General features: G+C 45.5%; 1 protein-coding gene across 1 annotated transcript in view; it reads right to left on the bottom strand.

Annotated features, from left to right (window-relative positions):
• The window catches only part of HSPA12B (heat shock protein family A (Hsp70) member 12B), an 81844-nt gene that overhangs the window by 6444 nt on the left and 51810 nt on the right, over positions 1 to 23590 (bottom strand). The window contains exons 8-12 of the mRNA XM_077478111.1: positions 22364 to 22544; positions 18295 to 18381; positions 13748 to 13852; positions 10697 to 10955; positions 3120 to 3223 (exon numbers count right to left, since the gene is read on the bottom strand). Coding sequence (XP_077334237.1) covers positions 3120 to 3223; positions 10697 to 10955; positions 13748 to 13852; positions 18295 to 18381; positions 22364 to 22544 — 736 coding nt within the window. The remainder of the gene's footprint in view (positions 1 to 3119; positions 3224 to 10696; positions 10956 to 13747; positions 13853 to 18294; positions 18382 to 22363; positions 22545 to 23590) is intronic.

The raw sequence follows: 23590 nt of genomic DNA, 5'->3' as shown, positions 1-23590 counted from the left end.
TGCGCCCCTCCTATCAATGTGTACAGGGAGGGCCACACGGACCCCCTGGAGCATGGAGCTGGGTCGCAATTTCAACCCCTGTAGTTGTGCCTCTGGTTGTTATTGATACAAATGTATAGGGGAAAGGGGCAACTCAATATTACTGGCCATGCTTTCAAAATGAGATGCCCAACAAGTTCATATAGGTGTGATGGAACCAATCCCCTCCATTTTCCTCCTGCAGCTGCTGAATGCCCGCGGGAGGGTGAGGAGGCCACTCTCTCTGCCCCTCCTATTCATGTGTACAGGGAGGGCCACACGGACCCCCTGGAGCATGGGGCTGGGTCGCAATTTCAACCCCTGTAGTCATGCCCCTAGTTGCTATTGCTACAAAAGGTATGGGGAAAGGGGCAACTCAATATTACTGGCCATGCTTTTGAAATGAGATGCCCAACAAGTTCATATAGGTGTGATGGTCAGGTGTCCACATACTTTGTACCTATATAGGGGGCAATTTATAACGGAGAGCAGATATCACTATCCAGTCTCCGTTATACACCCCCAGGATATCACACAATGGCATGCATTTTACAGCCAATTCATGAAATGCGGGTCGTGGTGGGGAGCCAGTGGTGCTCCATGGAATATTCTTTGCTTGGTGCAGCAGAGAGAGCTCTATGATTGTCATGTGATTTTGACAGATTCCCCCATTCATTTGGCAAGACTCCTATTGATTTTTATTAGGCTCCACCAGCTTCGGACATCGGAAATCGGTGGTACTGTCATATTGCTGCTTTTTTAAAAGGTACCCCATAGAGTATTGCTTAGAGACTCTTGACCCTGGTTCTTTTCCCACCAATTCCAAAGGTTCTTTTCCATCTTTGGTTATATTTTTTCACAATATAAAATAAATGAAAAATTCAACAGATATTAAGACCCTCTTGATAATGGTTTGCAGACCTAAAAACTAAGCGCAGAGCTCAAGATCTCATCAATGGTGTCCCCGATGGTGTCCCCGATGGTGTCCCCGATGGTGTCCCCGAGAAACCTTTAACTCCCCCCAGCTTCTTCTACCCAACCGTGAAAACATCAGTTTTGGATGGACTGTCCCTTTTATTTTTCAGAACGGACTGGCGCTCTCGCCTTGCAGAAGATCCCATCGGAGCTGTTCTATAATCCTTGCAGATGTTTTTCTCCTGTTCTCGGGGTTGCCCCATACATTATTAATATCGCTTAGACCGTCTGTCTGTAAATAATCCGTATCTGTTACATCTCCTGCGGGTGAATCATGTCTCAGTGATGAATCATGCTGGGATATCTCTCAGGACACAATAGTAAAACACTATTTATATGCTGTGCAGGCAGATAAAATGACTGTCTGGGCCGCTGATGGAAAAAAATAGAGAAGAAAGACGGGCAAAAGAGAAAAAAAAAAATCCCAACCGTTCAAATACTGCAAGAAGGCACATGAAGCATGTAGATAAACTGGACTGGGGATGGGAAAGGTCTATAAACCCTAAGCCTGGAAACTTCAATCTCCACCTCCCTGAATTCGCATGGTACTGTCCCTGGAGATACAATGGCCAAAAGTTTGGACACCTATATGAACTTGTTGGACATCCCATTCCAAAACCATGGCCATGAAACCCCTTTGTAGTTATAGTGGCCTCCACTCTTCTGGGAAGGCTTTCCAGAAAATTTTGAGGCCTAGTACATTTACTTACCTTATTCTCCTCCTCCTCATCCCCAAGTCCCGGTACAAATCAAGGGGAGAACCAAGATTCGCAGTCCAAGGACCACGGCTATGGAACGCTCCACCCACGAACATCCGCTTGGAAGGAAATCATCGGGCCTTCAGGAAAAAACTCAAGACCCACCTCTTTTAAGAAGGAAGTCAACGCAGGTTGGATCAAGTGCCTTGAGGCGATTCAGTTCGCATTTGCAGCGCTATACAAGTCATTCATTCATTCATTCTTTGCTCCTGTGGGCTCCTCCTTCCACATGACCGGGTCCCTGAAGCCTCTTCTCTTTGGCTCTCTGAGGTCCATCAGGTGCACCTCTATAGTTCTCACATACAATGCAGGAGCAGCCGCAGGGCCGTCTTTAACCACTTGCCGACCGCCGCATGTACATATACGTCGGCAGAAAGGCGCGGCTGGGCAACATTAATAATGGAATGTCAACAATATGAAAGATAAGGGCTGACGCGTTTCAACCCATATACCAAGGGCCTTCTTCAGAGGATCGTCTGCTTGAAACGCGTCAGTATAAACTTTCATTTTGTCGACATTTCATTATTAATGATGCTATGAAACTCCTGTCTGCAAGTGTATATTTGGTTTAGTTTTAATTTTCCTACTGGAGCTCATTTTTTAACCATCATATTATGCCCTTTGGTACTACTAACAAACGACTCTTTTTTTATATAATATTGACTAATTCTTTCACTCTGCTGCCTAAAAACCCCACTTTGGGGGATCCCTTCTCCCTTGTGTAATATTTCCCACTTTACCCAATATGAAAAAATACAGATTTGGCTGTACTTGCACTTGAAGACAACACCCATCCCCCACCATGGCTACAAATCTCTGCAGTATCATACCACACTTGTGATCTATTCATTTACTGCTTAATGCCTCAGCATTTGTACAGCCATTGGAAATAATCCCTGTAATGTATCTAATACGTGTATTTCCTATGATTGACAGCTCCATCTAGTGGCCATAATGTAGTATATTCCTGAAATATCGCAATCACAGCTCCATCTGGTGGTCACAATGCAGTATATTCCTGGAATACCAAAATCAGGAACATTTCACATGATGGCCACCAGATGAAGCTGATAACTACAGAAAATACACATATTAGACACATTAGGAGGATTATTCATGATGTTTGTGCGAATGCTGAGGCATTCACCAAATTATTATTATTATTTTTTTCTTTTTAAAAAAAAGAGACCCCCCTAGTGTGACATACTTTTTCTGACCCACAGGAAACATTCCTATGGTCAAAGGGGCCATTTGGTTATGTTTGTCCCATCACCCTTTCCTGCATTTTAGTCAGCTGTAGCAGCAAGCTACAAATTGGAATAGGAACCCTGCAATGCCTTTGCTACAAAGCTTCCAGTGTGACCATACCTATGTGCTGGACGATCTGCTGGATGGTGGGCTGGAAGAGTTCGTTCATAGCTTCGGAGGACATTCGCAGCATCCCCTGTGATGACCACGTCACGAAATTCACGCTATGGCAAAGACACAAATATCTGATTATTGCACGGCAGGGATTAAACATGAAATTGTTGTATTCTGGAATTAGGAGGACTGGTTTGTAAGCAGGTGCTTACCGAGGTATTTCTGTGTTGGTTGTGTTTAGTACTTTTGGGGGTTAACTGTATTTTCTGCTGTTCAAATTTCACTGTTTAGTTGAGGTTTCCCAGCAGAAGTGGTGCTGTAAGGTTGGTAAGGGTTAACTCTGCTAGCCAGGCTTTCCTGGGCTTTTCTGAATAGTACCGCCCTCTGCTGGGCATAACATATAAAAAGGGAACTGAATCTAGATCAAGAGCTTTCTGGCGGCAACTGAACTGCTAAGATCTAAGCTAACACTCCTTGTGGGAGCCTAGTCGGGGGTCCCAAGGGGTATGGACTATTGCTACCAATTCACTACCAATAATGGACTCTTGCAAAGTCTTTTTAATGGACTTTATTAATCAATTAAGTTATGTCTACTTCACGGGGCACTGCAACAAGGGCACTTAGAGGACTTTTTCAGGAATGTGTGTTGGAGACGTGGTGGAGAACTGCTTCTGTGTTACTTGCAACTACTTTAGTAAAATAACTTTGTTGTTCCATTTAGCTGCCTGGACTGAATTTATTAAAGAGGTGCATTGATGGTGTATCAAGGAACAGAGTTTAGTAGCTATCCGTAGGAGGCTACATTGTCATTGATAATGATTACTGTACTTGTGTGTCTAGTGCTTAAGCAACCAACCAGCAAGGAAGCGGGTGACAAAGCAAAATTGCTGATGTAATCAGTGGTTTTATTGGCTAACAAACCAGGCAATAAACATTTTTTTTATCAACAAAGCCATGTGATCGCCACGCTATGTCAGCAGAAACATTGTGATCATATGACTTTATTGGTATAAACTTACGTTTATGGGTTCCTCAATATGATTCCAGCTAATTAGGGGCTGTGCTTGGCACAAGGACAGGTCAACTTGCTGCCCATTGTGCCTGTTAAACCCACAAGAAACACCTTACTTTCCTATTGACTAAACTTAATTTTATTTATTTTTTATATATTTTATTTTTATATATTTATTTATGATCTTTTATTTACTTTTACCTAGAGATTTTGCATCCCCACGTTTTATGTCTCTTCCAGACAACCCTTAGATAACCCATAGTGCTCCTGGAATCCTTTGTCATGTATTAAATGTTTAGATATCAAAGATTGCATACATACTATATATTCTTGTAAACAGGATATATATATATATATATATATAATCAAAGAAAATGAAAAAAATACCCTACACCCCATGTTCTAGTGGCTCTCATATCATGGGAAAGCGGAGGAGCCCAAATTGCTTAGAATGCACAGTATTAGTACATCATCTGGCAAGATCTGTAATATTCCGATTTCAGGTTCACTCAGAGGTCCTAATGTGTCTAAGAGGCCACCGCATAAATTAAGAAGGCTTAAAGAATTGACAGTGATCCAGTGAGTCCCCACTAGCTCAAGGACAGTTCCAAACTGACTATTTTCTGCCTTCTCGAGAGATCGAGGCAATCAATACCAAAAGGGGAAGCACCGTACCACCAGACGGGCACCCACATTTGTAACCAATCCACTATTCCACAGACCTCCACCTAGCTCCTCCTAACTAGGGATGAGCTAATGGTTCAGCCCGAGCATAAGATCGGGCCCAACTTTCGATGTTCGGAGGTTCGTTGCACAGCTGAACAAACGGGTCAGTCCGACCGGTTTGTTTGGCCCCCCCGAACCGAACACAATGCATGAATGAATAAACAGTGCATTGCAAGCCCTGATTGGCTGAAGCAGTGAAAGCTTCAAACAATCAGGGCTCAGAGCACTGTCAGAGTCATGATTGGACACTGCCATCATGACTTTATCCAATCATGGCTCATTCCCGCCCCACAGTATAAAAGTATTCTTTCAATGGCAGGCATTTTCAGTATGATTTCGGCATGGAGAGAGATAGAACAGGGCTCTATTTCCAGTGCTATTAGTTAGTTAGTGTGCTATACTGTGCTATTTAATGTCAATTATCAGTGTAGAATATTAGTTTAGTGTCAGTCTAGGTATAGTGTGAGGCCGCGTACACACGGGCGGACTGTTCGCCCAACTTTGTCCGCTGAACAGTGTTTGGGCGGACAGTCCGCTCGTGTGTGGGCTTCAGCGGACAGTTTCAGCGGACAGTTGGACGGACAAGGTTTTTCGGAAATTCCGAAAAACTGTCCGCTGAAACCTTGTTTCAGCGAACAGCCCGCTCGTGTGTAGGCTTGTTCGTCAAACAAAGTTGCGCGCATGCTCAGAAAGGATTTTCACGCCGAAAGCTATAATGCAGTGTATAGGACGTCGTATTTTTCGTCCCGTCGTACGTGCTGTTCACGTCATCGCGCACGGTTTCAGCAAACTGTTCGTTCGTCGTGTGTGGGCATGTCCGTCCATGCTAATTTTGAGCGGACTGTTTGCTGAAACTGTTGGACGGACAAAGTTGGGCGAACAGTCCGCGCGTGTGTACGCGGCCTTAGTGTAATGAGGAGGACCATCATTCAGCTTTGCATAGTGTGCAGCTAGAGTAGGGACATCTCAGATAGTTTTACTGTAGTGTAGTGAGACCGTGTCATTCATATATACATTGCTTTACTGCCAGTTTAATGCCATTTACGTCTGTGTGCATTATTGCCAGTTTAACACCATATAGTTCTGTGTTCATTACTGCCAGTTTAACGCCATATAGTTCTGTGTGCGTTACTGCCAGTTTAACACCATATTGTTATATGTGTGTTACTACCAGTTTAATGCTGTATAGTTCAGTGTGCCTTACTGCCAGTTTAACACCATATTGTTATGTGTGCGTTACTGCCAGTTTAACATCATATAGTTTTGTGCGTTACTGTCAGTTTAACGCCATTTACTTCTGTGTGTTAATGCCAGATTAACGCCATATAGTTTTGTGCGTTACTGCCAGTTTAATGCCCTGACCGTGGCACGATCTGGGATCTGCTCACACCTGAGTGACTGACACCTCCGTCCTGTCCCATCTATTGTCACTGGCTGCCATGGATGAACAGCGTCACCTGTTATTACAAGGAGTTGGAGGGGGTGTCCCCATCCCCCCACAGCTGCGCCCAGGTCTCCCATCCCACCCGGAGACCTGAACAACCAGCCGGCTGGCCAGAGACCCGAACAAAGCCAGATCTGCCTTTGATCGGGTCTTTGATGTAGAAACCCGGAAGCGACAGTGTCACTTCCAGTTTACTAGGCATCTGACAGCGCCATTTTTAAAAAAGAATTCAGAATTCAAAAACCATGATCTTGGCAGAAGGTGTTGTTTTTGGGTGATTTTACAGTTAGGGGGGTGCCAGATATAGGATGGGCCCTGGGTGCCAAATGCTCTAGGTACGCCCCTGGTGATGCCAGCCCACAACAAGACTTGTGAGCTTAGTTCATTTCCACCAGATCAACGGGTATTTATCTGTAATTGCAGATCAAAATCTAGGAAATAGGCAATGATTTCAGAGATGCACTGTGTAGGTTTTTCACTTATAAGTGTAGGCCCTGTTTACATGGAATTTGATTAGCATTTCCATTAATACAAATATGTGATACGCACATACAGAACCGCTCTAAGTCTGGTTACGGGGCCCATGGGATATAACGCTGTGACAGATGGGCTCCTGAATCCATGGTGAAGTCATCACAGACGACTCAGAAATCACCTTGTCAATAGCAACTGCAGGATTGATGCGCGGTCATCGGACACGGTGAGAGTGAAAAACGACCGCTCCCTGTGGACACACCGCCAGCACTGAGTGATTGCCGAAGAGGTAGGAGCTGAACACTCATTACCCGTAGATCGATAATTAGAGCGATCTATTTACAAGAGATGCTGGGCGTCAGCCATTATAGGTAAAACATTTTTGTAAGGGATGCACTCTATGAGGATAGTTCACTTCACCAATGTGATAGGGCTACATTTCCACAGAGGCAAACAAGATACTTGATTAGGGAAGAGCGCCATCGTACTGTGCATGCAGCATTAAAAAGAGGAGCTGGTGAAATTGCTGACTTCAAACTGTTTGTGGACATCTGACCATCACACCAATTATATGACCAGCTCTCCAAATGTTTGAGTTCAAGTGTTTTCAGTGAAGTATCTTTAATTTGTGATAATCAAATAACCTAATGATGACACATTAGAGCAGTATATAGGTGATCATGGTGACTAGTTCCAATTGGTAATGGCTAAGCGCTAATGCTTGCACGAAACACGTCTACCTCTTTGTCCCCTGCTCCATCTGTCATATGAAGCTTCAATAAAAGGATTTTTAGAAGCACAGCTGTCCAGAATCATTTCCTTATGTTACACAGCATGCGAGCTGGGCAAGCACCTGAGTGTGTGTGGGGATTAACCAGAGACTCAACCCTACTGGACACAGAGTCCTGACCTTCACCCTACTGAACACAGAGTCCTGACCTCAACCCTACTGGAGGGCGCTCAACATAGTAGATTTGTGTCTTGATTCCTCAGAGTCCTGACCTCAGCCCTACTGGACACAGAGTCAGGATCTCAACTCTACTGAACTGCTTTCGGATGAACTAAAATGCCAACTTGGAGCCCTTACCTCAATTCTACTGAACACATAGCCCTGACATCAACCCTACTGGACATAGAGCCATGACCTCAATCCTACTGAACATAGAAATCTGACCTCAGCCCTACTGAAAAAAAGAGCCCTGACCTCATCCCTACTGAACACAGAGCCCTGACCTCAACCCTACTGGACAGAGAGCCCTGACCTCGACCCTATTGAACACAGAACCCTGATCTTGAACCTACCAAACACAGAGCCCTGACCTCAACCCTACTGTACACAGAGCCCTGACCTCAACCCTACTGAACACAGAGCCCTGACTTCAACCCTACTGGACAGAGAGCCCTGACCTCAACCCTAGTGAACACAGAACCCTGATCTTGAACCTACCAAACGCAGAACCCTGATCTCAACCCTACTGGACACAGAGCCCTGACCTAAACCCCACTGAACATAGAGCCCTGACCTCAACCCTACTGTACACAGAGCCCTGACCTCAACCCTACTGAACACAGAGCCCTGACCTCAATCCTACTGGACAAAGAGCCCTGACCTCAACCCTAGTGAACACAGAACCCTGATCTTGAACCTACCAAACTCAGAACCCTGATCTCAACCCTACTGAACATAGAGCCCTGAGCTCAACCCTACTGGACACAGAGCCCTAACCTCAACCCTACTGAACATAGAGCCCTGAGCTCAACCCTACTGGACACAGAGCCCTGAGCTCAACCCTACTGGACACAGAGCCCTGACCTCAACCCTACTGGACACAGAGCCCTGACCTCAACCCTACTGGACACAGAGCCCTGACCTCAACCCTACTGGACACAGAGCCCTGACCTCAACCCTACTGGACACAGAGCCCTGACCTCAACCCTACTGGACACAGAGCCCTGACCTCAACCCTACTGGACACAGAGCCCTGACCTCAACCCTACTGAACACAGAGCCCTGACCTCACCTCTACTGAACACAGAGCCCTGACCTCAACCCTACTGGACACAGAGCCCTGACCTCAACCCTACTTGACACAGAGCCCTGACCTCAACCCGAAGGAACACAGAGCCCTGACCTCCACCCTACTGGACACAGAGCCCTAACCTAAACCGCACTGAACATAGAGCCCTGAGCTCAACCCTACTGGACACAGAGCCCTAACCTCAACCCTACTGAACATAGAGCCCTGAGCTCAACCCTACTGGACACAGAGCCCTGAGCTCAACCCTACTGGACACAGAGCCCTGACCTCAACCCTACTGGACACAGAGCCCTGACCTCAACCCTACTGGACACAGAGCCCTGACCTCAACCCTACTGGACACAGAGCCCTGACCTCAACCCTACTGGACACAGAGCCCTGACCTCAACCCTACTGGACACAGAGCCCTGACCTCAACCCTACTGGACACAGAGCCCTGACCTCAACCCTACTGAACACATAGCCCTGACCTCACCTCTACTGAACACAGAGCCCTGACCTCAACCCTACTGGACACAGAGCCCTGACCTCAACCCTACTTGACACAGAGCCCTGACCTCAACCCGAAGGAACACAGAGCCCTGACCTCCACCCTACTGGACACAGAGCCCTAACCTAAACCGCACTGAACATAGAGCCCTGAACTCAACCCTACTGAACACAGAGCCATGACCTCCACCCTACTGGACACAGAGCGCTGACCTCAACCCTACTGAACACAGAGCCCTGACCTCCACCCTACTGAACACAGTGCCCTGACCTCCACCCTACTGAACACAGAGCGCTGACCTCAACCCTACTGAACACAGAGCCCTGACCTCACCTCTACTGAACATAGAGCCATGACCTCAACTCTACTGGACAGAGAGCCCTGAGCTCGACCCTACTGAACACAGAGCCCTGACCTCAACCCTACTGAACACAGGAGCCCTGACCTCAACCCTACTGTACACAGAGCCCTGACCTCAACCCTACTGTACACAGAGCCCTGACCTCAACCCTACTGGACACAGAGCCCTGACCTCAACCCTACTGAACACAGAGCCCTGACCTCATCCCCACTGGACACTTTTCGGATGAACTAAAATGCCAACTTGGAGCCAGGTCTTCTCATCCAACATCAGTACCTGACCTCACAAATGTTTTTTTAGGCCAGAAATAAAATTCCCTCAGATACCTTTCAAACTCTTTTTAATAGCCTTCCCCGATGGGAAGTTATATCCATCAAGCTCGGGGAAACTACAAATTAATGGTTATGGTTTTTGAATGGAATGTCAAATAAGCTCATATGTGATGGTCAGGCGGCCACAAACATGTTTACACATTATTCTACTGGCCGATCTGCATGTATATAGGAGTTTTAGAGAATTCCAAAATGTATATTTATTGCTCATTATTTAAACTGTAAATAAATCCAGAAATATCAGGCAGCTGAAGTTTTTAAGCATGCTTTCCTGTTAAAAGGTGAGCTGAGCACCACCTAGTGGTAATCAACTTGAATTGCACAGAAAGCCATAACTTCAACTGCTAAACTACAATATATTTTCTGAGGTTTGGGGGGGAATGAGGCGTGGTTTGATCCACTGCTGCTGTTTAGGACCCTTGCACCCTTGCACAGCAGTGAAAGCTACTGTTGTCACCAATCCAAGTTTCTACATATTCCCATGAAGAGTCCACTAGAGGGCGCTCAACATAGTAGATTTGTGTCTTGATACCTCTAGGGACAAAAATAGTCCAACTGAAAAGCCAAGAGTTCAGCCATGCTATGACTGGATAAAACACCCCCCCCCCCCCCCTTTCATCAGTCATTGAGCTTTTCCATACTAAATAAAGAAGTTTTTTTGGAGCCAACCCTTTGAAATGACACAAGCTTATCTTTCTGAATTACCTGCTCTTCCGGAGAGCCGTCTCCACGTTATGCCCCTTGTGTCTGCGGTAGAAGTCGATGAAGGAGAAGGGGAGAGAGATGTTCAAGTGGTTGGACCTCTGTGGGGCGGCTGTCCTTTTCCGGGCCTCAAATGCGATCATCAGATCCACCCAGGCAGCTGGGCGCTTCATCATGAAGGTCTGGATGAAATCTTCGCTGAATATCTTGCACAACATCTTCTCAAAGGCGAGGTCAACCCCAACAGATCCGTATGGACCCCCTTCAAGGACAGAACATGGCCAAAAGGCCAGGAGGTCATTATTTAGAGAACTATATCTAATACCTCTAGACCAGTGATGGCGAACCTTGGCACCCCAGATGTTTTGGAACTACATTTCCCATGATGCTCCACTACATTGCAGAGTGCATGAGCATCATGGGAAATGTAGTTCCAAAACATCTGGGGTGCCGAGGTTCACCATCACTGATATAGACTAAATCCAGCCATGCTTAGCCCATGGCCATATTTACTAGATATACAAGTCCAACTCTATCCAAAACATTTTGTTTTTTTAAGTTTGGATATTGAATGGAAGGGTTGGAATCTCTGTCAGGTTTTAGCTTCTGTCTGTAACCCCCCCATTGAACAGATTTTCTTCACTTCCTGTCCATGTGACACCTATCTAAGGACTGGGAGGAGCAGTTGTCATGGGGACAGGAAGGTAAAAGCAAAAGTTGGAAGAAGAGGCGTAACTAGAACCTTCAGGGCTTCAGTGTAAGGAGCCATGAAGGGCCCCCCTAGCCGCCAGAGCACTTTCCATTGGACCAAGGTCCTTTCCATCATTCCCAGGGCCTTTTCCTCTGGTCCCAGGGCCCGTCTCGCCAAGCCTGGGGCCTGTCTCTCTGGGCCGGGGTTTTTCCCACCCACCCTTGACACCCGTCACAGGGCCCTTTTACATGCTCCTCAGAAGGCCCCCTTCCTGCTGTCTTGGGGCCCCCCATGGTGGCAGAACCTTTGTGACCCTGCTGGTTCCTCCACTGGTTGGAAGCTCTTCCCTATTCTACTAAAAACATCTTTTTTGTTTGTCTGTGTCCCCATTGGAGATATTTTATATTACTTCCTGTCCTGAGAGGAAGTGAGGTGGCAACAGAGACCTGACGAGGTCTATTCAGAACAACGATTTGGCTAAAGTTTGGCTTTAAATTAAATGAAATATCTCTTTCCTCCTTTAGGGTTTCTCTCTTAAATCTGAAATGCTATCTGTGTCCCTACAAAGGAAATTTCTCTTCTCTTCCTGTTCTGACAACTGTCACCTGCACAGCTAGTAAGGGGAAATTTCCATCATAGGAACACAGATAGCATCCTTCTATAGTTAATTTCCTCGCTCGTCTAGAAAATATGTTTTTTGCTGTTCCCTGTCTCCATGCTGGGGCAACTTCCCCTAACTTCCTGTTCTATATAATAGACAGGAAGTAGGGGGATGTGAGAAGATAAAATCAAGAATGATAAGAATCTCATTCTTCACCCTTAATCTGTTATTACAGTGCAGCCATACCTCTCAGGAATGAGTGTGTGCATTTATTCACCTTTATCCTCTCCCTGTCAGAGGTGCCCATGGCCCCCATGGTTAGGGGAGCCCTGCCCTGTCTGCTGCCTGAGCTCAAGACTGATAACTGACACTGTCTAGGATACTGGAGGAGAGGGGAAACAGTCTGTGAACAAAGTATTCATTTTTTACTCATATAATCCTGATATTGTTTAGTCATGTGACTGTTCTATAAATGCGTCCGAACCTGGATCACCCGCTGGTGGCACTGTGCTTCTCAGAAGAATAGGTTGTAGTTCTGGTGTCCACCAGCGGGTGTCTCCAAGCAGTTTCCAGTAATCAGTCTCCACCTGATGTTGGCTGCTGGGAGGGTATTTAGGCCCTTCTCTATTATTACACTTTGCATCAGTGTTTTGCTTTGCTAGCCAGCTACTGTGTGCCGTTTTATTCCGCTCCAGATCTTGCTCTTAACTTGCATCCTGTACTCTCCTGCCTTATTTCTGCTCCTCTTGTTCCTGATCCCAGGCCTGGTTCCTCCCTCCTCCGTCCATCTCTGGTATTGCCCTGTTTATTAGTGTATCTCATTTTGTATGTTTTGTATATAGTTAGTTCGTTGGGTGGGATTTTTGTTACATAGTTAGGTTGCTTGTTACAGTATATGGTTATGGTTCACTAGCGAAAATAATACTATTATTATTATTTATTTATTTTATTATTTTTGCGATTTGCACAATCATATTGTATAATGTATGGCTCAATTTATACACATACACATTTTTTTTTTTTTTTGTTATTCTCATTAGGTTACCTTATCATCCACAATGTATGATTTCAATATTAGTGATGATTATTGTTGTTATTATTATGATATATTGTTATTAATATATTAATAATATTAATAATATATTAATAATTAATAATATAATATTATTATATATTTGTTTTTATTGGCTACTTTTTTAATTGTACACCTTGATCTTCAATGGAATAAAGTTGTATTTGGACCTCTTAGCAGTAGTGTAGCACTTCAATTTCAACTTTTTTTTTACAGGCAGGACAGAAGACATCCTCAATGGGAGGCCTTACAGCCTAACCATTCTGCCAGGGCGGGGAGAGAATACAAGTAAATAATGACAAAAACGGTGATCGCTGACAGTTAAGACTGCATTATTATAACCATGTGTGGAGATTCGGTTCATTACAAATGTCTGTTGGTGACTGTTCTTACAATTTTGTGAAAAGATTGATGGATTTGTTTCTGTTAGTGGCCTCTCTGGGTTCCAGTTTTCCAGAGTGGGTTGGACAGTGGAAGCTGCTATAGCAGGGGTCTCCAAACTATGGCCCTCCAGTTGTTCAGGAACTACAATTCCCATCATGCCTATTCATGTCTGTGAATGTCAGAGTTTTACAATGCCTCATGGGATGTGTAGTTCCGCAACAGCTGGAGGGTCGTAGTTTGGAGATCCCTGTGCTATAGGAAGCCACATTCTCCCATCTTCCCTCTGTTGTTATAAACCGGTCTCACCTGATGCTTTGTAGAGCTCCTTCAATGTCCCCTCTGGCTGCTCGATCTGATGTACTGTGAGGTCCACCGTACCTCCACCGCAGTCCACAACAATGTAGCGATCTCCTAGGCAGGAAACAGAGAGAAAAGTCTGGGCTGATGATAAAGAGAACCTACAATAACTCCTCAAATGGTGGTACCATGACCAACTAGATCAGCCTTTCTCAACCTTTTCAACACAGAGGAACCCTTGAAATACTTCTCTGGTCTCGGGGAACCCCTGCTGAAAATTTGAAATCTACAACTCATGATACATTAGTGTGATGGTCAGTGGGAAGAATGGTCCTTACATTTGTGGCCATTGGGAAGAATTACCTCCTTACAGATAGCTGGTGTGAGTGGGAAGTTATCCGAGAGGCAGAAATTGCCCAATGGTGAAGGAACCCCTAGCAACCACTGGAGGAACCCTGGTTGAGAATCACTGAACTAGAGAGATGGAACCAGCACACCAAGTTCCACTCCAGACCTCTGCTGGAGTCCCATTGGACCAACTTGACGTTTGTAGGGCACCTTGGTCTCCTTTCTCAAGGTTCTGTCTGTTACCTTAAAAAGGGACCACAGACTCTCCAAAACTTCATGCTGGTCTATTGGAGCTCCAGTAGAGGTCTGGAGGAGAAGTAAGCTTGCTGGGATTTGTGAAGGGGGCTTCAAAGCACTAGAGATGTCATTCTTGTCTAGTCAAGAATGGTGGCTCTGAAGATGGGATGGGGGGGGGTTTGGAGGGTTCAAGGATTTAGGATTTTAGTTGAAATGAACGGTCTGGTAACAAGGTCACTTTAAACGTTGTGCAATGTGTTTAGGTCCTCCATGCTCTCTAGTGTGCCGGTCATGAGGGGACCTGGACAGCGCGATCCCCTCCCCTGCACAGGAAATACAAACTTTTAATTTTAGCTCTGAAACCCTCAGCTCAGTATCCTGCTCCACCCGCTCATCCACCGACAGTCCAATAGTGACCTCACCGCGTCCCACCCGGGAGTCATAAAACACTTTACAGGACTGAGAACACGGCCAACTTCTCCTCGTCCAACCTCATCCGACCTGCCAGGGGGGTTCCTCCAACTGCCAATGCCAGAGAGACGGGTATTTTATAAAGGTCTATAAAGTGGGGGGGGGGCTCCAGACTTTTCATCACCGGCCAAAAAAAAATTTGTTTTTAGAAATTCAGTGAATACAAGTGAAATTAATTAATACGTTTTACATGAAGTGTTTTGGTATGGTGTGAGTTATAACAACTGACTAGTAAACCAGAGAAATTCCACATAAACCTGAACCCATCAGTGACCCCACTTACATCAAAGTCCCCCTTACACCAGGGTACCCATCAGAGCCCCCTCTTACATCAAAGTCCCCCCTACATCAGGGTACCCTTCAGAGCCCCCTCTTACATCAAAGTCCCCCTTACATCAGAGTACCCATCAGAGCCCCCTCTTACATCAAAGTCCCCCTTACATCAGGGTACCCATCAGAACCCCCTCTTACATCAGAGTCCCCCTTACATCAGGGTACCCATAAGAACCCCCTCTTACATCAAAGTCCCCCTTACATCAGGGTACCCATCAAAACACCCTCTTACATCAAAGTCCCCCTTATATCAGGGTACCCATCAAAACACCCTCTTACATCAAAGTCCCCCTTATATCAGGGTACCCATCAAAACCCCCTCTTACTTCAGAGTCCCCCTTACATCAGGGTACCCATAAGAACCCCCTCTTACATCAAAGTCCCCCTTACATCAGGGTACCCTTCAGAGCCCCCTCTTACATCAAAGTCCCCCTTACATCAGGGTACCCATCAGAGCCCCCTCTTACATCAGAGCCCCCCTTACATCAGGGCACACATCAGAGCCCCCTCTAACATCAATGTCCCCCTTACATCAGGGTACCCATCAGAACCCCCTCTTACATCAGAGTCCCCCTTACATCAGGGTACCCATCAGAGCCCCCTCTTACATCAGAGCCCCCCTTACATCAGGGCACACATCAGAGCCCCCTCTAACATCAATGTCCCCCTTACATCAGGGTACCCATCAGAACCCCCTCTTACATCAGAGTCCCCCTTACATCAGGGTACCCATCAGAGCCCCCTCTTACATCAGAGACCCCCTTACATCAGGGTACCCATCAGAGCCCCCTCTTACATCAAAGTCCCCCTTACATCAGGGTACCCATCAGAACCCCCTCTTACATCAGAGCCCCCCTTACATCAGGGTAACCATCAGAACCCCCTCTCGTACATCAAAGTCCCCCTTACATCAGGGCGCCCATCAGAGCCCTCTCTTACATCAAAGTCCCCCTTACATCAGGGTGCCCATCAGAGCCTCCTCTTACATCAAAGTCCCCCTTACATCAGGGTACCCATCAGAACCCCCTCTTACATCAGAGCCCCCCTTACATCAGGGTACCCATCAAAGCCCCCTCTTACATCAGAGCCCCCCTTACATCAGGGTGCCCATCAAGAGCCCCCTCTTACATCAAAGTCCTCCTTACATCAGGGTACCCTTCAGAGCCCCCTCTTACATCAAAGTCCCCCTTACATCAGGGTACCCATCAGAACCCCCTCTTACATCAGAGCCCCCCTTACATTAGGGTACCCATCAAAGCCCCCTCTTACATCAGAGCCCCCCTTACATCAGGGTGCCCATCAAGAGCCCCCTCTTACATCAAAGTCCTCCTTACATCAGGGTACCCTTCAGAGCCCCCTCTTACATCAAAGTCCCCCTTACATCAGGGTACCCATCAGATCCCCCCTTACATCAGGGTGCCCATCAAGAGCCCCCTCTTACATCAAAGTCCTCCTTACATCAGGGTACCCTTCAGAGCCCCCTCTTACATCAAAGTCCCCCTTACATCAGGGTACCCATCAGAACCCCCTCTTACATCAGAGCCCCCCTTACATTAGGGTACCCATCAAAGCCCCCTCTTACATCAGAGCCCCCCTTACATCAGGGTGCCCATCAAGAGCCCCCCTTACATCAGGGTGCCCATCAAGAGCCCCCTCTTACATCAAAGTCCTCCTTACATCAGGGTACCCTTCAGAGCCCCCTCTTACATCAAAGTCCTCCTTACATCAGGGTACCCTTCAGAGCCCCCTCTTACATCAGAGCCCCCTCTTACATCAGAGCCCCCTCTTACATCAGAGTCCCCCTTACATCAGGGTACCCATCAGATCCCCCTCTTACATCAGATCCCCCTCTTACATCAGAGTACATTTTCTCAGAGGATCACAAGCCATAAAGAAATTGATGTCTGATTTCCCCTCCCCGCGGACTCCGAGCTCCATGTTTTATCTGAGCCATGTCAGTTTCATTATCAGTTTCATTATGTCCATAAAGACATGGATGAGTGAGTTTGGGGTGGAGGAACTTGACTGGCCTGCACAGAAACCTGACCTCAACCCAATAGAACACCTTTGGGATAAAATAGAGCATAGACTGCGAGCCAGGCCTTCTCGTCCAACATCAGTGCCCGACCTGACAATTGTGCTTCTGGAAGAATGGTAAAACACTCCCATAGACACACTACTAAACCTTGTGGACGGCCTTCCTAGAAGAGTTGAAGCTGTTATAGCTGCAAAGGGTGAGCCAACTCAATATTGAACCCTATGGACGAAGACTGGGATGCCATTACAGTTCATGTGCGTGTAAAGGCAGGTGTCCCAATACTTTTGGTAATATCGTGTATATATTGTGTGTATCTATCTATCTATCTATCTATCTATCTATCTATCTATCTATCTATCTATCTATCTATCTATATATCTATCTATATATATATATATATATCTCTATAGAGAGAGAGATAGATATATAGAATGTATCAGTTTACATGGATGAGACAAACCATTTACCACTGACAGGGGGTGCTTACAATGATCAGTTTTATTAATTCATATGAAACCCACAAGGAAAAAAAAAACAGTTTGCTGTAACCACACTATAGTATTGGCTGGAGCTTGGCTTCAGTTTGTTAGTATATTTAAATCTGATAATACATCTAACACTCCCCTCCCCTCCACATTCACATTGCTGCTGCTGTGCAAAAGTGCTCCTTCATCCAGAGTGGGGGCGCTCTAATAGAGGAGGTGTGTTACTGGCCAGAGCACCAGGTGAATACAAAAGAAAAAAAAGCCTAAAGAAAGAAAACAAATGCAGCCACCACATGGAATGGTTGGTAAGCTGCAAGATATTACAATTTTGGATTTGGATTTAATATTGCTTTGACCTGTTTTCTCCTTTCTTTCAAAATGTCTTTTCCTGGCGCCAACATGGCGGCATAAATGGTGCCAAAAAAGGCAAATTACGGTAAGTATTTGATACAATTTTCAATATTTTGTCCCCCCTCCCCCCATCATGTACTATCTGCTGCCATCTAGAGGGCATCTTTGATAGCATTCACTATCCAATGTTGGCCACTAGATGGCAGCAGAACATTTGATCTCTTCAAGTTCTTTATTTCCAAAAGTAAATCCTGAAAGCTTCAAAAGTGAAAAAAAAAAAATGAAACTCCTACCTGCCTGCATCTCCGACCACAGCTCCCCCATGCCCGTCTCCACCAGGAATGTCCGACTGTGCCGAGATCTCCGCAGCTGCTCTCTCGCTGGGGAGAAGAAGAATTTTTTTTTATGTATTTTTAGAATTTGTAGCAATAACACTTTTTTTTTTTTTAATAACAATCAGCTCCAGCCATACCTTGTATTTACATTTTTGGAAAGTATGTGGATTAGAACCTCTGTCTTGTTTTTTTATTGTCACTGTTGGGAAGAGAATTCCCATATACTGTAACATCCATCTTTTTCTTGGGGCAACAGATGTGAGGATAAGACCACTGTTCCTCAAGATGGTGCTAAAGCTTCCCCCACCTTCTTCTTGGGGCAACAGATGTGAGGATAAGACCACTGTTCCTCAAGATGGTGCTAAAGCTTCCCCTACCTTCTTCTTGGGGCAACAGATGTGGGGATGAGTCCCTTGGGGAAATAGATGTGGGGATGAGAACCTTGTTCCCCAAGATGGTGCTAAAGCCTTCCCCATCTTCTTTTCCGGGCAACAGATGTGAGGATGAGACCATTGTTTTCCAAGATGGTGCTAAAGCCTTCCCTACCTTCTTCTTTGGGGCAACAGATGTGGGGATGAGACCCTTGTTCCTCAAGATGGTGCTAAAGCCTCCCCCACTACATTCTTAGGGCAACAGATGTGGGGAGGAGACCCTTGTTCCTCAAGATGGCTCTAAAGCCCCCCACCAACTTCTTCTTGGGGAAACATATGTGGGAATGAGACCCTTGTTCTTCAAAGCGGTGCTAAAGCCTCCCCCACCTTCTTCTTGGGGCAATAGATGTGGGAATGAGACCCTTGTTCTTCAAAGCGGTGCTAAAGCCTCCCCCACCTTCTTCTTGGGGCAACAGATGTGAGGATGAGACCACTGTTCCCCAAGATGGTGCTAAAGCATCCCCCACCTTCTTCTTGGGGCAACAGATGTGGGGGTGAGTCCCTTGTTCCTCAAGTTGGCTCTAAAGCCTCCCCCAACTTCTTCTTGGGGCAACATATGCGGGAATGAGACCCTTGTTCTTCAAAGTGGTGCTAAAGCCTCTCCCACCTTCTTCTTGGGGCAACAGATGTGGGGATGAGACCCTTGCTCCCCAAGATGTTGCTAAAGCTTCCCCCACCTTCTTCTTGGGGTAACAGATGTGGGGGTGAGTCCCTTGTTCCTCAAGTTGGCTCTAAAGCCTCCCCCAACTTCTTCTTGGGGCAACAGATGTGAGGATGAGACCACTGTTTTCCAAGATGGTACTAAAGCCTCCCCTACCTTCTTCTTGGGGCAACAGATGTGGGGATGAGACCACTGTTCTTCAAGATGGTGCTAAAGCCTCCCCCACCACCTTCTTGGAGCAAAAGATGTGGGGATGAGACCCTTGTTCCTCAAGATGGTTCTAAAGCCTCCCCCATCTTCTTCTTGGGGCAACAGATGTGAGGATGAGACCACTGTTTTCCAAGATGGTGCTAAAGCCTCCCCCACCTTCTTCTTGGGGCAACAGATGTGGGGATGATACCCTTGTTCTTCAAGATGGTTCTAAAGCCTCCCCATCTTCTTGGGGCAACAGATGTGGGAATGAGACCACTGTTCTTCAAGATAGTGCTAAGGCCTCTCCCGCCTCCCCCCAAAAAACTCTCTTGCAATACACTCCAAACTGAGCATATGCAGAGTGCCCCCAAAGCTCTGTACTATCTGGAGATGGATTGGGGACTGTGTAAGAAGGGGAGGATCAGAGAAGACAGGATCAAACATCCTTTTTACACAATGCGCAGGATTAACCCCTTAGGTCCCACAGTGAGTATAACATGCATATACAGACTGATTTTACTGTTGTGGGTTTAGTAACACTTTAAATACTCGCTAGACACTCCCTATTTCTTTAATGTTCCTTCAGCCAGTGTTGGTACTTTGCAGAGACAGGTCCTGGGAAAGTCATTGTCTTCTTACGCTTCCAAAGACTGGAGAAACCTCCTCTGTATTACAATTAGGTGAAATAAAATTGGGTTGGATTCAACTTCTTTGTCTTTTTGGAGAGTTAAGCTGCCTGTGGACGGTAACCTAGTCAGCATGTGACCATTAGACAGGTGCACTGCCGAAAAATTAGTTAGTTTTCGTTTTATTCGTTTTTTTTTTTTTTAGGAAATTCAGAATTCGTAAAATTGGAAATTGGGAATTTCAGAAAATTCAAAGATTAGAGAATTCGGAAATACGAATTTTGGATTTTAACTTTCTCGAATCTTTGAGTTCCCGAAATTCCGAATTTCCGATTTTACTAATTCTGAATTCTGAATTTCCTAAAAAAAAAAAAAAAAAAAAAAAAAAAAGAAAAAACAAATTAGTTATTATTTCACATTTTGAGATTTTTGGATTTTCTTTCTTATTTTCGAATAATTAGCTAATAATAACTATTAAATTATAGGTATTGGAATTTCCTTTCAAATTTGGCTGTTAGTGAATGAATACGAATTTATCCGAAGTTATGAATTATCCAAAATAACTCATGCCGCATCTAAATGAATGGAACAAATTAATAATAATAAATAATAATAATAATAAAAATAATAAAAAGTAATTTGTTACGTTCCATTCGTTATTTAAGATAATTCCGAACTTGGGATAAATTTGTATTCGTTACGTCGTTCACTAACAGCCAAATTCGAAAGGAAATTCCAATACCTATAATTTAATAGTTTATTAATAGTTACGTTATTATTAGTTAGTTATTATTATAGATTCTCAAATTTTCCGGTTTTCGAATTTTCGGGGTTTCCGTTCTTATTTTCGGATTTTTGTTCTTTTGAATTTTCAGGTTTTCATTCTTATTTTTGGATTTTCGAATTTCCGCATTTTCAAATATTCGGAAAAATTTGTGAAATGGTTTTTCGTTAGTTCAGATATTTACGAATTAACAAATTTGTCGAAATTTGTTAAAAAAAACGAATTCAGAACGAAACGAATTGCTCATGTCTAGTGACCATAGTGTTCAGACAGATTGGGTATTAGGAGGCATGTCAATGCATAGCTCCCCCGTCTCCTCCTCCCACGCTCGCCTCCAGGACTTCTCCAGAGCCTCTCCCATTCTCTGGAACTCTCTACCCCAATCTTTTCAACTATCTCCTTCTCTGTCCACTTTTACACAATCTCGGGAAACTCATCTCTTTAGAGAAGCCTATCTGGCCCTTAATTACCAACTCTACATTTATTTTCTCCATCAATACTGGGTGGTCCTGAACCAGCAGAAGACTTCAATACTGGGTGGTCCTGACCCAACAGAACCCTTCAATACTGGGTGGTTCTGACCCCGCAGAACACTTCAATGCTGAGTGGTCCTGACCCCGCAGAACACTTCAATACTGGGTGTTCCTGACCCGGCAGAACACCTCAATACTGGGTGTTCCTGACCCGGCAGAACACTTCAATACTGGGCGGTCCTGACCCGTCAGAACACTTCAATACTGAGCGGTCCTGACCCGTCAGAACACTTCAATACTGGGCGGTCCTGACCCGGCTGAACATGTCAATACTGGGTGGTCCTGACCCGACTGAACACTTCAATACTGGGTGGTCCTGGCCCGGCAGAACACTTCAATACTAGGTGGTCCTGACCTGGCAGGACACTTCAATACTGGGTGGTCCTGACCCAGCAGAACACTTTAATACTGGGTGGTCCTGACCCAGCAGAACACTTCAATACTGGGAGGTCCTGGCCTGACAGAACACTTCAATACTGGGTGGTCCTGACCCGGAAGAACCCTTCAATACTGAGTGGTCCTGACCCAGCAGAACCCTTCAATACTGCGTGGTCCTGACCCAGCAGAACCCATCAATACTGGGTGGTCCTGGCCCAGCAGAACCCTTCAATACTGGGACAGTCCTGACCCGGCAGAACACTTCAATACTGGGCGGTCCTGGCCCAGCAGAACCCTTCAATACTGGGACAGTCCTGACCCGGCAGAACACTTCAATACTGGGTGGTCCTGACCTGGCAGAACACCTAAATACTGGGTGGTCCTGACCCGGCCGCGTGGTACCGGCCCGATGGTGAGCTCACCTATCCTGAAGCTGGAGTCGATGCTGCGGGTGCGGTCAGTGGGGAAGCCGCCGTTGAACAGGGACTTGCTGCTGAGGTCGATCAGCTGGTGTAGGCGGAGCTTCCTGCAGTAGATAGAGGCGGCTTCCGGCTCCAGAGCGATCAGGAGCTGCTCCGGGTTTTCTGGAGACACCAGACCGGCCTAGAAAGGACAGAGGATAGAGTCAGTGAGTACAACACAGAGAACAAAGTTACAATGTACAGTCTGAGAGTTGGATCACTGGGGGGGGGGGGGGGGGGGGGTGATGGAGACATGCCTGAATCAAGTATTAACCACTTTAGCTCTGGAAAGTTTTACCCCCCCCCATTCATGACCAGGATATTTAATTAGCGATATGGCATTGTGTCGCTTTAACTGACAATTGTGCGGTCGTGCAACGCTGTACACATATAAAATAAATGTGAATTTCTCCCACAAATAGAACTTTCTTTTGGTAGTGTTTGATCACCTCTGCGTTTTTTTATTTTTGCGCTACAAATAATACAAGAGCGAGGATTTAAAAAAAAAAGAAACTATTTATTTTTTACTTTCTGCTATAAAACATATCCAGTAAAAAAAATAAAATTTTTTCATCAATTTAGGCCAATATGTATTCTGCTACATATTTATGGTAAAAAAAAAATATCCCAATAAGTGAATATTGATTGGTTTGCGCAAAAGTTATAGCATCTACAAACTACGCGATTTGTTTATGAAATTTTATTTTTATTTTTTTACTTGTAATGGTGGAGATCAGCGGTTTTTAGCGGGACTGCAACATCGCGGCGGACAGATTGGACACTAAGTGACACTTTTGACACTTTTTGGGGACCAGGGACAGTAATCGAGTGATCAGTGCTAAAAAAAAAAAATGCACTGCCACTGTACTAATGACACTGGCAGGGAAAGGGGTTAACATCAGGGGCGATCACAGGGTTAACTGTGTGCCTAACTGTGTGGGGGATGTGCTTGTACTGTAGGAAGGCAGCAGGGGCGGACTGACAATTCATGGGGCCCCTGGGCAATAGGAGATTATGGGGCCCCCAGGCAATCAGATATTATGGGGCCACACAGTATACACACACGGTATACAATCACACAGTATACAAATACATGTACACACAGTATACAAAAACACACACACACACACAGTATACAATAACACAGTATACACAGACATGTTTCTATTGGCTGAGAAGGTACTGGAG

Source organism: Lithobates pipiens, unplaced genomic scaffold (genome assembly GCF_037356315.1).
Source record: "Lithobates pipiens isolate NorthernLeopardFrog02 unplaced genomic scaffold, aLitPip1_a1.2 Scaffold_13, whole genome shotgun sequence".
Classification (NCBI taxonomy): domain Eukaryota; kingdom Metazoa; phylum Chordata; class Amphibia; order Anura; family Ranidae; genus Lithobates; species Lithobates pipiens.
The sequence above is the reverse complement of the archived record's forward strand: the minus strand, read 5'-3'. Positions and strand labels throughout refer to the sequence as shown.